The sequence below is a fragment of the Drosophila hydei genome, unplaced genomic scaffold (genome assembly GCF_003285905.1).
Source record: "Drosophila hydei strain 15085-1641.00,03,60 unplaced genomic scaffold, DhydRS2 tig00000215-arrow-arrow-pilon, whole genome shotgun sequence".
NCBI lineage: Eukaryota > Metazoa > Arthropoda > Insecta > Diptera > Drosophilidae > Drosophila > Drosophila hydei.
This window is the reverse complement of record NW_022045687.1, coordinates 62,190-78,660: the sequence shown is the minus strand read 5'-3', so window position 1 is coordinate 78,660 and position 16,471 is coordinate 62,190. Positions and strand designations below refer to the sequence as shown.

The 16,471-nt window shown below is 43.1% G+C and overlaps 2 protein-coding genes across 2 annotated transcripts; both read left to right on the top strand.

Annotated features, from left to right (window-relative positions):
• The first annotated feature begins 1,303 nt into the window (after positions 1-1,303).
• LOC111598860 lies at positions 1,304-1,943 on the top strand. The gene is made up of 2 exons (XM_023314302.2): positions 1,304-1,427; positions 1,486-1,943. Exons 1-2 carry the CDS (start codon positions 1,350-1,352, stop codon positions 1,873-1,875), a joined length of 468 nt encoding a protein of 155 aa, XP_023170070.1. The 5' UTR covers positions 1,304-1,349; the 3' UTR covers positions 1,876-1,943.
• Positions 1,944-8,565: 6,622 nt separating this feature from the next.
• On the top strand, positions 8,566-9,223 carry LOC111598867. Its single transcript, XM_023314315.2, has 2 exons — positions 8,566-8,782; positions 8,838-9,223. Exons 1-2 carry the CDS (start codon positions 8,771-8,773, stop codon positions 9,150-9,152), a joined length of 327 nt encoding a protein of 108 aa, XP_023170083.1. The 5' UTR covers positions 8,566-8,770; the 3' UTR covers positions 9,153-9,223.
• Positions 9,224-16,471: the final 7,248 nt, after the last annotated feature.

Below are 16,471 nucleotides of genomic sequence, written 5' to 3'. Positions count from 1 at the left end.
TAGCTAAAACTACACTGAGAGAATTAGGCACACAGTTGCTAATGCATTCGCTTTGAACTCGCGTGAGTTGCTGCTCAGGAGTTCATCGAATTGACAATTTCTGAGGCTGCGCTGCGGCTCTATAACTGACAACTGCAAATGTGTTACCTGAGTCTTGCCATCCTCATCTAAAACTTTAACTTTCTAACTGTAGCAAGGACTAGATTTTTGCTTAGATTGGAACTCTACAACGTCCACTTAGCCAATCACTCAGCTGTGTCTCTAAAACTGTGACCAACTGCTTAAGGCACTCAGAATTCAAAGCTGCCAATGAAATCTTAACAAACTGAAGATTTCTTTCAGTGTGCTGCTGCATGGCACAACAATAACAGCTTAATGTTTGAGTGTGTGTGTGTGTGTGTGTGAAAGAGTGTGCCCGTAAAAAGAATCAATTAAGTTCACTGACTCGCACACTCAGCGAGAGATCTCTCCCAGGGTGTGTGTGTGTGTGTGTGTGTGTGTGTGTGTGTGTGTGTGTCGCCATTGTCAAGTGGTAGCCAAACAGGGATTCATTTGAATTGAGTGGTGCCAGCAATGGACTGCGGCCGTCCGGCGTGAGTGAATGGGAGAGAAGGCGACGTGGTTATACCTTTGTCCAGTTCCCAGTCGCTAGCTAAATACGAAACCATCCTCCCTCCCTCCCACCTGGTTGCCAAATTGCAGGTGTTGGGTTTGCCTGCTGCTTCGCTGTGCACAACGAAATTGAAAACAGAGCAGAGCATCGCATACGCTGAAAGCGTTACTAGAGAAATGCTGCACAGCAGTCAAATGAACGTTCACACACACACACACACACACACACACACGCTAACCCACACACATATGCTGATGTGCCTGTGTGGAAGCACTTCATTCCCCCTGCATTTCTTGCTCTGCTTTCCACTGAGCTTGTGCGACCAGCCACTCATAATTGAGCGAAACGTCTTGAAGCTAGTGTTGTAAAAGGCCAGTGTTGTTCAACGCCATTTGAAGCGCATATTGTCATGACGGAAGCCAGTGTTGGAAGTTGTGTGAAGCAAAGCTGTCGCAAGCCATGAGGACTGCCCCACTCAAGGCCGTTGTATCGGCATTAGCCAACACTGTTTTCTAACAGGATAATCGACACGTGTGTGATGCAGCAGAAGTGAGCTAGAGTTAGGCGTAGAACTTAGGGATAGATTGACTCACTCAGTCGCCCTGTCGATATGTCTATCGAAAAGAGTTGAGCTTTCAGTATTATCGACAGGCCCATTCACAGGGCAATCGATGAGGTTTGGCTGTCTGACAACAGATTTAGATTTGCTCAGTGCTGAGAATCAATCGCCAGCGAAATGTCACGAACTGTGAAGAGAGAAAAAAAATTGAAAAAGCGTTTGCTTCGCCGAAAGCCTTCGAACGCTAATAAATATGTAAGTAGAGGCCACGATTGCCAGACACGCCCATACCCAATCTTGTTTCGCATTGAAGGATCTTTATATGCTGACTTGCACGGAGTGCTATCACGTCTTCCCTCCGCGCTACTTCCGCGGCCAGATCAGGGAGTTCCGCATGTGCGAGACTTGCAAGCAGAAGAATCCCGAGATATGCCAGTACTTGGACAAGTACATATATCACCCGGACCCCATCAACAACAGGAGCCCCGTGCAGAAGATAGTGCAGAAATGCGAGTTGCTCAAGCTCAAGCTTACGTTCTCCAAGCGACAGTATGACAACAAGCAGCCGACCACAACTTCGCTGGAGAACAAGGAGCAGGCCATACAACTCTTGCAGAGTCTGATCCTTAAGTTCGAGAACTTCGAAAGGGGCGTCATGCTAGCCAAGTCTCAACTAGGCGGCGAGCTCAACGACATGATGTAAGCGTCCACTGAATAGCCAGAATAAATCAATCGGTCGACGAACCTCGAGAAATATATAAAAAAAAAATAAATAAATAAAGCTGATTGAATTATGCAGATGAGAAATTCTGAGTTGCTGTCTCTATTTCAGTGAACTGCACATGGCTGAGCGCAGGTATTGCCCAACACTTGACGTGGCAGTGTTGAGCAGCGCCACACACAGCTATACCAAGCAGAAGACAATTGCTCGAAATATGATTGATTCACTGAAATTACTAAAATTGGCAAACTCAGCTAAGAGGTAGACTAATACAGGCAAGAGCTGTTGGCAATGCCTTACGGGAGAATAATGGAAGGAGAAAAGATGGTTGTCTTCAGCAGCGAGAGGAGACAAGAGAGAAGACTGAGACAGCAAACTGAAGTCTGAAAGGGCAACGAGCATTGGCAGTGCGTCAGACCCGACAGCAAGCGAGCTCTATAAAAAGGTATAAAGGCGTTTGGTCAGAGCCACGTTAGCTACAGCTGCATAAAAAGGTATTAAGCATTCGGCCATGCCCTGGGCACTCGCTTTGCATTCGAAGAAATTGAATTGCATTTGATGCCATTCAATACAACTTTTAAGCAACTCAATTATTAGCCATCCAATGCAGATGCAACTCAGGCCAACACACACGCCCCACACACGCACACACAGGCAGAGACACGAATGCGTAATGGCATTTAAACGTTGGATAGTTTTTATCTTATATTTCGATACACGCAGCAGCAAAAAAGAAGCAGCAAAAAATGCTTCCGACACAGCTGAACAGGGTAAAACGCCCCAACTCAAGAATTACGGAAATTAATTTTGAAGCATGTTCTCTTAACTTTAATGAGATTTACGTGTGCGTGGCTCTGCGTGTGTGTGCGTGTGTGTGTGAGTGTGTGGCTTTAGTGGGTTAAGCGGCTTATGATGTTGCTAAGTGACAAAAGAGCAAACTACCAAATGCCAAAAAGCATAATTAGTTGCATGCAACAGCAGCCGCCCAACCGCCCAGCCGCCCAGCCGCCCAGCCAGGCAGTGCGCTAGCCACGCCTAACGCCCCCTAGCGCTGGTCACTTAGTGATATATTATTTTTTTTTATCATTTTTTGTTTCGTGGCTTGCAACCCTGGCAATAAACTAAAACTATTCGAGTAGTAAATTGAAAACAAAGCAGGTCAAAAACCATAAAGTAAGCTCACTCCCTCTCTCTCCCTCCCGCCCTATCTCTCGCAGTGCCTCCCTCGCTCTCCCTCTGTCTGTCTATAGCTCCGGGCTCGCAGCAATTGTTTGAAAATCATTTTAAAGCGATTAAAATAAAACATGAAAATACTCAAATTAATATAGAAATGCATTTAAATACTTTGTAAATAAATTATTATGCTAAATTAAACAATAAAATGGCGTAGAAACTTTGATATTAAAAGGGAAAATTCGAAATAAATTCGTTGCAGTTGCGAGTTGGCCCTAGGGCGCAGCTATATGAATGTGGCAAGAGATTAAACTCTGTTTCAACTCAATATCAATATATATTTGATGTGATTTAATATGTGTGATATGGTTTGGCTTAGTAAAAGATATGCCCGACTAAAGGCCAGCTGCATGTGCTCTGATGCCATAGATGGATTGCTGAAACATAAACTTGATGTGTGATACGATGTGCGCTTGGCTCTATGGCAAAGACATGCGAAAGCCTTTGCCAGATAAACTTCAAAATTGAATTCGCAGAGCTCAGAGAGAGAGAGTGGGAGCGAGAGGGGGCGACTGGTGTGAAGTGCAAAGGAAAAGAAAGCGAGAAACAAAAAGTGAATTAGTGGGCAAACAACTGAAACTAAAAACTAAAACTAAAAACTCAGCAAGATTAATAGGAACACGTAAAATGTAATTATTTTCCTGTACTTGTGCTATTTGTTACTGCGCAACAAAAGGGCGCCAGCAGGGACAAGGACGAGGCGAGGACAGCTCAGCACACACACAGAGGGAGAGGGAGAGGGAGAGGGACAAAGACAGGCAGTCAGACGCGCTCGACTTGACAACTTGGAGCATTTTTCCCAGACACGTTGCTGAGACAGCAGTCAGGACTCCACACACACACACGCACACACACACACACACACACTTACACACATGCAGCACATGTCGCTGCTGGCGTTTAGTGTGCTTCTATGTGCCTCTCTCTCTGTGTAAGTTGTTTCGCCCGAAGTAGTTTTCTTGTGTAATTATAATTGCATAATTTATTTATAATATGATTTTCATGCTGTTTTCCCTCACACACACAGCTAGAGCTTGCTGAGAGCAATAGTTGAAGCTCGTGTTGGGACTAGAGCTATGCTATAAAGTGGGAGAGAGAGAGGGAGAGAGAGGGAGAGGGAGGCTGGCTGTGGCCGCACAGGCAGCGAAGCTCGTGCGCTTTACATTGGTTTAGTTTATGTTTTAGCAAATGCATTGGCAATGCCAATTGAGAGCAAATGGCCACAGTGCCCAATCAGGACGCAGGCACAGGATGCACAAGAGCCCCAGGCAGGCCCAAGCAGCCCCCGGCCAAGCTCAACTGCGCGCTGTTGCAAGGCCAAAAAGACAGGCAGCCAAAGTGCATTTGGGCGCAAGTGAATTGTTTGCCAAGAGAGCGAGACAAAAGTGTGCGAGAGAGAGGGAGAGAGGAAGAGAGGGAGGCAGCTCACGTTGCGAGACAACGTGCAAATGCTTCAAGTTCATTAAATTTGGGCATATAAATTTCACTTGGGCCGCAAACCGAAATCGGAGTCAAATGGCTCTGGAGGCATTTGCCAACATATACATCTACATCTACACACACACGCACACACCTACGCACATCCATAGTTAATAAAGGCAAGAATTTGTGCAGCTACAACTGAAGTCGAGCCCTGCACTGTTTGGTTTTAGTGAACGACACGTCGCTGGCATCAAAAGTTGCTACCACTCGCTGCTTGCCTCATGCAGCAATTTGTGCTGCCGGAACTCAAAAATAATCAAATTTATATGAGGCTTTGTGAATACCTTAAAAATTAAATGTAAATTCCATCGCATCAACACTGCAAACTTAATTGTTATATGACATATGAATAAATAAATTTTCAGCTATGAGATTTGCCTTCGATTGCAATTTCTCAATAATTCCCGAAATTCCCAATCAAAAATCAAAGCAATTTATTTTTTATTCAATACAGGTGATATACGTGACAAAGGAATTGCTGTAACTAAATATTATTATTAAAATATTAACAATTGCTCAGGCGAGCTTGGCTTGCAGATGATACGTCTGGCGTCTGGCCAAAGGTCATTTCGGCTGAAGTGAGGATAGCTTCACTCTGTCCCTACTCTGACCATGTGAAAGCAAATTTCATTAGTGGCAAAACAGTGTCTGCTTTAGATTTGATTTGCCAAAAGCTGAATGGCAAAGGCACTGCGCCTCTAACTCAAGTGTGGAGCTTAGACTCTCTCGAGTCTTATCTTCTGCACTTCATATCAACTGTGAATAGTCAGGAGGAGGCTTTGAGCTGACTCAGAATTTAATTAAAATTTAATATATTATGTCCAGCTTAATCGAATTTTACCACAGCTGGATGTTATCGATAACTGCTCAAATATAGTTATCGGCAATAGCACACATTTTGTGCTCAAGATACTTCAAGCAGAGCTGCGCTCAGCTCTGGCCAAGTTGGGGACAGCTGCATACAAATTGCAAAGAGGCAAAACGGCTTAAGGTACTTCATTGTTGCCCTGCAAATGGCCAAGCCAAAGGCCACTAAGTCGTGGCCACGTTTGAGTCTTCACTTTTAGTATAGCTGCATATGGATATATTTCCATGGCTAATAATTGTGCGCAGCAAGATACTATTTGCAAAGGCTGTTCGGGCGGCTTTAATTGCTGTTAATATGTGGTCAATCAGCGCATGGCACTCATACGCGCGCACAGCCTGGCCGCGGTCTAAAGTAGCCAGAGACTAGTCCAGGGGTGCGCGGCGCTGGCTGACAGTTTGCCCAGCCGCTGGCATTATTTGTTTGCATATGCATTGACGTATTTGCCGAGGCCAGCGGAGCGTGTGATTAAATTTAAAATATTTAAGCATATTTTACGCGTTGACTAAAAAACTGGCCATTGACCAAGTGGCGGCTGCCACGCCCCCTACACTCAGCCAGCCAGCCACCCCCAGCCACCCAGCAGTTGCCGCACAATGAAAATAATAACAATAAAAAATTAACTGCAAACGGGCAAAAAAATGGCGCGCAAATTAAAAAGAAAACCAAAGCGAAAAAGCAAAAAAAAAAGAGAGCGAAAAAAATGAAAATACACAAAAATGCAATGAAAATGCGCCATATAAAAATGTAAAAAATGCACGCAAAAAAAAAATAAAACAGAAAAGCAACAAAAAAACAAGCTTAAAAAAATTGGAAAATATAAGCGAAAAAAGAAGGGAAAAGCGTAAAAAATGTAAGCAAACGGCGCTGAAAATGCACAATTGTTTACGGCCACTGGATCGAAGGGGGGCGGCGTTGGCAGCGGGGCGTGGCAGCGGGACAGAGCGAGCGGCACGGCAGCACGGCGGGCGGCGGAGCTGAGTGCAGGGCAGGCTGATAGGCTGAATGGATATGCCCGCGGGCGCTTGTGTCTTGATGTGGGTGTGCTGCACGTGTGTGTGTGTGTGTGGCTGTGTGTGTGTGTGTGTGTGTGTGTGTGGCAAAGGCTTGCCTTGTTGTCTGCTAGGCATGTGGAAAATCAGCGCCAGCGAAGCGAGCGACGCTGCAAACAGACAGCGAGAAAGAGAGGCAAAAAGACAAAGGCGAGAAGAAAGAGAGAGCGAAGGGAAGGACAGAAAGAGAGGTAAGATACACACACACACACACGCACACAGAAAGAGAGCAGCAGCGCACACAATATGTTTCCAATGTAGCACATTTAATATTAACTTTTCGAATTTATTTTTATTTCCGCTTGGCGCAAATACATTTGCTGTGTGTGTGTGCGTGTGTGTGTGTGTGTGTGTGTGTGCCACATTCATTTCGCTTCATTTCTTGCTTTCTTGCAGGAAATTACAGCATGTAATTTGCATTCAGTTGTAAAGTGAAATGGAATAATTTCACGTTGATGCTGATGGGCGCTCCACAATTTCCCCCTCAACTCTGCCCCACCACCTGCCCCACTCACGCGGCAATCTCCTGCTCTACTTTTCTGTTCTGTGTGGTCGATATGTGCATGTGAATATCTCTCTCTCTGCATGTGTGTGTGTGTGTGTGTATTAATTTCTCAATCATTCAATCATGCATTCTCGCAGGCTTCTCGTTCCTCGTTCAGTTTTGAGTGTGTGAAAAAATTTGACATGCTTTTAACCAGCGACAACACAAGTGAGAGCCAGTGTGTGTGTGTGCGTGTGTGTGTGTGGCTGTGTGCAAAAACGCGGAAGTTGACACTTTCATGTCTAATGGAGAGGCTCGGGCAAAGCGGAAACAGCAGCCGCCATTCCGCAACGCCGTGCGACGGAGAGTCCTCAGCAACAGCAGCCGCCGCCGCCGCCGCCGTCGACAGCAGCTCAAAACTTAACTCCCATTACCACCTTCTCCCTCTCTCTCCCACTTTCCCACCTCTCCCACTGCCTTCGCAGCAGGCCCATGGCAGACCCAGCTCCAAGTCAATTGCTTTCTGTGGGTCGCACGGGAAAACAAATTTGAATAGCATTCACACTGGATATTTTCTTTACATTGCTTCTTTTATGTGCTTCGAAGCGAAGGAAATATTTAGTGGAATATATCGATACATATCGATTATAGTAAATAATGCAACAATTGTAAAGCTGCGCTGCAATGTTGATTCAGCGCGGTACAGGGCAAAGAGTTGACGATATATATCGATTTATCGATAGTTGCACGCACTCTCTTACGGTCTCTCTCTGACTCACTCTGTTTTTGTTTCTGTCTCGCTCATGTTGTCTTTCTCCATTTACATATCTCTTTTGTCTCTCTCTCACTCTCTGACACTTTATCTTTCTCTCACACTCTCCTCTTTATTATTATTAATTACAAATTGATGTCGATGACGATGAGCGAATGCCGCAACACTGGCCATAGGCAACGACATCAACAACAAAGACGAGAAAGTTTAGCTGAGCTGTAATCGATAACAGCTAAGCGATTGCATTTCTGATCACGTAAAGATCACGACCAGGCGCGGCGCATGCTTCTCACTCTGGGCACACAGCATACCCTGTTGCTGGCCATTGAATGTGTGCAGGGTATGGCCATAAAACAATAGCAACAAACGACGCAATGACCCAGCGTCGAATGTCCTGTTGCCAGTGCCCCAGGCTGGGCGCATGGGGGCGTTGGGATTGGGCAAAGAGGAAGGCAACTGGCAACTGGGAATGGGAATGGGAATGGGAAATGGGCGCAAGATCAAGACCAATTGCCGGAGTCAGCGTTACAGTTCCTGTTTGTGTTATTGTTGAGCTCAGCGCCGTATTTAATACGCCAACCCGCTGCACCTCATTAATTATTGACGGCAAAGGCAGCTGCAACAGCTCTGCCTTCGATATTGAAGCGAAGCTATGAGACAAATGCGACTGACTGCATATTTATTGTATGTACTGCATACTAAATAAAACTCTGATCTAAGGCACTTTTGGGATTTGGCATTCAAATTCACTCGAAGCTGAATAAATCAAAACAAATCTGTGCCATATGCTTTATAGACATCAAACTATATAGACATTCCAACTGAAATTTGTTTTTCTTATTTGGCTTTTCGCAAGAGTTTCCCAGCACTGGCTACAGGCTTTAAGCACTGCCGCCACGTTGATAATCGATATTAAGAAGTCGCTCAATCGCTAGCCAAGTGTCAGTTGCCAGTGAGTTGACTGAGGATTTTCTGCAGCGGACATTGCAATGGAGAATTTTGTAAGTCGAATGCTGACTAGACTTCTATATATTCACAGTATATCTTCGTATTAAGGAGCTGCACATGTCGGGTTGGGCTGCGTGCTACTATGCATTCTCGCCACGCTGCTTTTTTGACCAGATCCGGGTGTTTCGCATGTGTCAATTGTGCCAGGAAAACAATCCGGAGATGTGTCAATTGTTCGAGAAGTACGCATACGTGCGTCAGCGCAGGAGACACGGTCGTCGAGGTCAAAGGATTAAGGTTAGAATCGAGAATAACGAGCCCCAATATCGACATGAATCCGATGCAGCTTACATGGCCGAGGTTGAGGCCCGTTATGAGCAGATGCTGCTGAATGTGAAAAAAGTTGCAACTAGAGGAATCTAAGGGGCTTAACTTACATGTCTAGCCCAGCATGCAATAAATGAAGTTCTTTATGAACTCAACTCTGAACATAACTCCAAAGATTTGTTAAGCGGGCGCCAAAGGCAGCTTAGAGTTGTCTCAAAAGGAGCTGGCAGCACTCAGCACTGAGCTGGACTGAGCTGGACCCTTCTACACATAGCACAGCTTGCAGCTCTAGACATTCTACGACAGGGAAAGCTGTGGAGCTCCTACAGCTGATCCATGACTCAGGTACAGTTGTGTTCCATTTGACTAGTTGCTGTGTGTGTGAGTTTCAATTTGATGGAGATTCGTGTCGGTTTCACTGTGGTCATTGCCGCAAATGTTTTGCTTAACACCTTCACGTGATTCCGGCATTTATTAAATTGTTTTGTACTTTGTTGCCATTTCCGTTCTCGCTGCACGAGACCCCAAAACATGCGACGTGACAAGTGATGAAGCGGGCGGCAATGGGGCGCGGCTGGGGCGGCCAGGTGGTGTGTGGAGCTTGCACAATAATGAGGCATATTTACAAATGCATTGCGCTGCCAACGCCCTACCGGCCCCGCCTTCCGACCTGACCTGAGCTCTATCTCTCGGCGGCGACTCCTCCGGCGGGTGGCAAATTTGTATTTTAAATTATGCGCATCTCTTAACGGGGCCAGGTCGACGGGCTGTGGGGTGTTGGGCAATGGGCGAGGGGTGCGGCTGCTTGGCTGCTTGGCAGCTTGTTGTTGCCCACAGGGACCACGTCCTGGGAGACATCCAGCGGCGCGTTTTAAAATGCGACGCATGACTTTCATTTCACGTTTGTTTACTTCGCATGCGGCCGCGTGATTTTGCGAGAGCGACGCGGGCGGGGCGGCAGTCAGGCAGTTGGCTGTGTGTGTAGCAGGCGACGCGCTGGGCGCGGGACGGGGCGGGGGCGCTTGGGGTTACAGGTCGCGGCACGACGCGGCACGTGTCAACAGTTGGAAATGGGTTTTTAAGGCGCCGCAACGTATGCTACAGTTTCTTGGCTTCAACTTTTGTTTCAATTACCGTTACCTGTTACCCAGCCAGCCCCACCCCCTGCGCTACACGCCGCACCGCATTCGCTCTCGCGACCCGCAGGCAGCGCATTTTTATGACTCGAAAGCGTGTTCATAATGCGAGCTACTTAGTACGTGTCCAGTGTTGCACAACGCGCACAGCCAGTGTGGCCATGCTGCCACTTTTCAACAATGTGGCAACACTCGCTGCTGGCTTGGCTCTGATTTCAGCTAGTTTGATTGAGTCAGCCAACGGCCAACAATAGACTCTCTTCTCTTACTGCTGCTCTTTGTGTATTCTCTTTTCTCTAATCTCTTTTTGCTTGAAGAACTGAAGCCGCCCTCCAGCAGATGAGCATCAAATTGAAAGCAGATTAGAAGCATTCAATGAAGGACTTCCTTTACCTGTAGTCCCAGGCACTAAGACTATGCTCTCCCAGAAGCAGAAGCCTTTCGACACATTCAAGTTTACCTAGTTGCTGTACAAATAACAGAGCCTTGGCTTAAGCACTTGTAATATAGCCCATAAGTTAGATTTAACCCAACACGCAGACAGAGAGGGAGAGGCAGGGAGAGAGATCTGAGACTAATGAAATGGGAACTGTGAAAACAAACAAGGTCTCGCCTACAAGCAGACAATTAATGCAGCTTGTGTCTCAGTGCGTATCAATAATAATTGCAATAGTTAAATGTTGAATGTTGAATGCTGAATGAATGAGTGAGGCGAGGCGAGGCGAGGGTGGGGGAGGGGGCCCAATGAATAAATCAAAGTTGTTGCCACAACTAAGTGCACTCCGAGTGCCATTAATAATGCCCGCTGGCCATTGGCATTTCGGCAGCGGCAGCGGCAGCGGCAGCGGCAGGCAATCGGGGTCAGTGCATAACCCGGTTACACTCTTCATGAGTGCACGTCTGTGTGTGGCCGAGTCGAGCTACGGCCAGTACCCCTAGCTGTCTGCATATGCATATTGCATGGGGCCTAATGCCGAGCGATTAAAGCCAAGTTAGCCAAAGCTCTCATGTGCTCGTGTCATGCATTTTTCAAAGGCAACGCTTGTGTCCAGGACACCAACATTAATATTAAACAATAAATACTAACAAGTAGCTAAGCAAGCAGCAGCGAGACAGAGAGAGAGAGGGGAAGAGAGAGAGAGAGATGGAGATATGGGACTTTAGGTTCCCAAAGTGCTCGCTGGCATAAATGCATCGTCAATTAATGTAAATTAAAGGGAAAACCAAATTCCATTTCCGTTTTAACAAGACACTTAATTACATAAGTGAATGGACACACTCACACACAGCATATTTGGGGTGTGTGTGCGGGTGTGTGCGTGTGCGTGGGGCCTTTCTGTTTGCTAGCAACTATGTTTAGAATTTACTTAACAAGATGACGACAAGAAGTGCCCGAGTTATAGACCATTACAGACAATATAGACACATGCAGTTGGCATTCATGCATATTACTCATACGCCATGTGGCACACACGCACACAGAGCACTTAACCAGGCGCTCAGACATTTTAGTTGCGGCCCTCGCTTGGGCTGCTGTCTCGACTGCAGTTTTAGCCTCAGCTTCAGCATCAGCATCAGTTTGGGCTCCGGCTTTGTCAGGTATTTGCATTTGCATTTCACATTTGCGAGTTTGTAATTAAGTTTCAAGTGCAATTCGAGTTTATCGGCATCAGCCATTCCATATCTCTGCACTGCTCATCCCTCTCCTCGCCTCTCCTCTCCTATCTCGACAGCTGTGTGTGCTTGTAATCCTGCCAATTTGACTAACTCAACTTGTGATACTCCAAAGCCCCTGTGGGGTATAACATCTAATCTAAGCTCTACTCATGGAAGCCATAGCGCATATTGATATAAGAGAGTTTCGGCACTAGAGAATATGTTAAATCGATAAAATAACTAAGAGTTAAGAGCACAAACTCAACTAATGGGTATGTGCTAGTCGAGCATGACTGCCAGTTGCTGCCGACCAAACAGCTGCAGCAATTCACTGCCAAAGTCGAACCTTCAAACGCACTTTATTGTTGAATACTATTTGATATTTGCCACAAAATAGTTGTTTCTTGTTTTAGCTAATTGTTGTTGTTGTTGCTGTTGTTGTGCTTGATTATCTGGGGCATACGAGTGGCTGCAAATGAAATTGATCACATCAGAGCCGCTAGCCAAGTGCCAATAGTCGAAATATGTAAATTAGTTGATAATTTTGCATCTGCAAATCGACCATAAAAACACCAAAATATCAAAATTCGAGTGCAAAACATATTCAACATGAATCTAAATCGATGCGGCTTAAGGTTGGATGGGCGTAATCCAAACTACTTTCAATACTGTGGCTATTTGAGTCGTGAATAACATAAGCAAAGACTAAGAGACGTAGAGCCACTGATAAAATGGCACAGACCAAGATCCAGAAAAAATAGGCAACGGCAAGCTTAGGTGAGCTTTGTCGCAGCCAACTAATCTTGTCTAGCTTATCAAATAAAGGCTGAGGAAGCTCTTTACACTGACTACTACCTGTGCTACTTGATGTATATCGGAATTAGTATTTAAAGACAGCTATCTTGGTCGAGTCTTGAGAGGACTAATACAGCGCTGGCTAAGACTTCTAGAGTTCTGATACTTCCAGTTCCAGCTTCCAAAAACTCATTTGTTTTGGGTTATATATTGAAATCAGTTAGACAAATATAATACTTAAGCTATCAATATCTTCATACTATTATATCAAAACAGATGAAAAAGTGAATCAGAACCTTAAAGCGATTTTGGTTTTTCTTTGGAAAGTTTTAAGAATTTTTTTATAGAATTTTATAAAAAAAATAGTATCCCTCCGTAGCAGCGAGCATTTCCCATTTTTAAGCTAAAATACAGATTCCGTATGGAAATATTTTCTTATCATTTAAGGCTGGTGCGACTCTGAAAGAATTTCACATATGGAAACTTTTGTCGTTTAGTTAATTTAAGCGACTTCTTCACTTGGTTTTCAAATATTGCCACAAAGAAAACCTTATGGAGCCAGCGCATATTTCAGTTTCATTCGATAAATTACGTGACTTTTTGTTTCGCACACATAAAAATCAAAAATGTTGCATTAATAATTATTAAAGAACAATTATGATTTATTGTTATTATTCAGGCGGTGCGAGCTGTGAGAATTTATGGATAGCCATTAACATCTCTCGCATGCAAAGCGACCGACAGCCACTGCATAGCTAACTCTTTCAGTTTTCAGTCTTTGTGGGCGTGGCTACGCCCCATGCAATTTGTAGCACAGTCACAAACCCGAACAAGCGTGTTTATAGCAAACGTTTTATGGCTGGGCCACCAAAGAGAGTGAGCCGTGACAGAGCGAGAGAGATGAGACAGAGAGAGAGAGAGCTTGAAATCCATTCCGAATACTCAGAAAACTTAAATTGATTGTGCAGCAGCTGCTAATTGATCGTATGTCTTTAAAATGATAAGAGCAGGAATGATGAATATGAATCAAATAACTAAAATAATTAACCAAAAAATGACAAATATTAAGAAAAATAGAATCACCAAGATTCGAGCCAACATTGCCTACACAATGCGCATCAACTCTACCAAATAAATAAATAATTCTTGAAGGGCATTAGATGTAGGTATAAATATATATTGTATAAAGGCTCTAAATATTATATTATATAATTTATATTTAGAAATATTAATATTATTATTTATATATTATTATATTAATATTTATTTTCTTTATTATGTTGTATTGTATTGTATTGTATTGTATTTGTCTGTCTTTTGTATCATGTGAAATGAGTAAAAAAAAAATAGAAATTGTGCTCAACAGCAGAAAGAAAGAACACATTTGATTCACATACATATGAAGTATATCTATAGAGAATGACAAGTTGCGTGCCTATAGCTAGCTCGGTCCGTTCGCCTTTTCTTCTGCTTCCAACTTTATGCAAGATGAGTGGAAATTCTCACTCACAATGGGCTGAGCCCATTGCGTTTTGAGTGACTTTTGGGTATAAAAGGGCGCAGCAGCGGCTGTGAACGATCAGTCAAGTTCATGACCTGGACTGGGTCAGTCGCAGTGCGGTTCAGTGAAAATAGTGAATAAATTTAAGTTTTTTTTTTTAATTGTTTAAGTTTAAATAGTTTGTATTTATTTAATAATATTGTATATGTTTAAATATTTATATTTAAGGTTTTTTGTTTAATAAATGTGTAAGTATATATTTAAGTTTTTCTTTGTTTTAGTTTATTGTATATTTGTTTAATAAATATTTAATATTTAAATGTTTAAATGTTAGTATTTAAGTAACTTGTAATTATTATTATATATATATATTATATTATTATATATTATATATTATATATTATTATATTATATTATTATATATTATATATATATATATTATAATGAAGTTAGTCGTAATGTTCATTAGCGACAATGATCATTTGGAAGAATGATCATTTATGCTCATGTTTATTACTGGTAGTTATCATTAACGATAATGATCATTAACAATGTTATTTTATCATGATCATTAAGTTGAGAAGCAAATACCCTTGCTGCTTTGTTCTCTTTGTTAATTACTAAACTTGTTATTACTATATATTTAGCAATATAAATAATATTTAAGAGCACTTTATTTTATTTATCTCCTTGTGATATAGTTAAGTTATTTGCAAAGTGTGCTAAGTGGCAGAGAGTCTCTTCTCTTAATTTTCATTTTTATAACATTATATATTTGCACATATATATTAAATATTTATTTATATTGAAAAATGTTTTACAAAAGAAATACAAATGTATTATTTATAAATATATTTAATATATTAAAAAATAACAAAAACATTCACAAATGTTTGCTTAATAATTTATTTATGTATTACAAAATGAATATTTATGACAATTTTCTTTCTTCAAAAATACAAAAATGTCTAAGATAAAAAAAGCCAAAAGTCAAAAAAAAAAAAACAAATGAAAAAGCATAAAAAATGTTAAGTAATTTATGTATTAATATTTATACCTATATTTACTATAGACTTATATAATATGTATTTATTTGACTTTCTTTTTTTCTGATCGACGCAAGCCATGTGAAACATTAAGAACCTGGGGCTCAGGGTATCTCTTAGTCGGGCGCCCCGACTAGAACTTTCTTATTTATTTTTATTATTTTTTGTTTCACTTCCAAAACGTTTCGCAAGTAAACAAATATGCAAGCCAATTGCAAATGCCTAAAACTTGCCCACAAAATGCAAATGGCACGAATTCGCTTAAACGATTTTGATTACTTAAAACGCAGCAGCAAGAGCAACAGCAGCAGCAACAGCAATAAAAGTAATAATAAACAAAAAGTGGAAAAACGAAATGGGCAGAAAATACAAATAAATAAAGCATTTTTTATATTTCCGGCGCTGTTGCATGCAGCAACTGCCCCCAGCTCCACATGCCCATCACAATGATGATGATGACGACACTGATGATGATGATGATGATTATGATTATTATTATTGTTTTGGCTCCGGTCTTTCGGTCTTTGTCTTTGGGTTTGTCTTTGGCTTTTCCGTCTGCTGCATTTGCAATGGAAATGCCCCGCGCTGCCGTCGCAAGCGAAATGCATTTTAAATGCGACTTTTTCGCCCGCATACGAAATGCGAAATGTGAAAATGCAGCAGCGCTTACCCCATTACAATACGAGTCCCCAGTAACAGCCCAGCCACACCCCTCCCCACCCTGCCAGCACGCAGCGATCCCCCCAGCCACTGCCCACTTAAAAGTCGTTGACAATTTGGCGTCGACGATGAAAATAAATAAATAGGCAAAAGCCCAAAACGCAGAGCCAGCGCAGAGCCCACTCGCATTACTTCCACAGCGTCCTCTACCGCCCCCAACCCCTGACCAGCTGCCACACTGGCATCCATCTGCTCCGCCCTCGCCACCCCCGCCAACCCCTTGCAGCCGTTGCAGGCATGCAAATATTTAGATTAATGCAAGACTTTTGCAACAAAATACGCGACGCGCATATTGCCAAACAAAATTTTTATTTATGCCATGCAGTGGGCGTGGCCAACGGGCCAGAGCCGGGGCTGTAAGGTGTGGCAGCAGTTGGCCACGATTGGTCGTGTCTGGCCAAGGCACTTGATGACAGAAATTCGTAATCTTCTTTTTGTGCTTTATGTCAGTTTCTAACTTGAAAGACTTTATATAACTATGCACGCTGGCCAAAAGGTATGCTTAAGCTTACGCAGGGTATGCTTAAGCTTAGCTTATCATCTACACACTAAACCTTGAAG

What these genes read in the sequence shown, in the direction of transcription:
- LOC111598860 (XM_023314302.2), top strand. Translation starts at nt 1,350, where the DNA reads ATGTCACGAACTGTGAAGAGAGAAAAAAAATTGAAAAAGCGTTTGCTT. An exon ending in CTTCGAACGCTAATAAATAT is followed by an intron (nt 1,428 to 1,485) that starts GTAAGTAGAGGC and finishes TTCGCATTGAAG; the next exon opens with GATCTTTATATGCTGACTTG.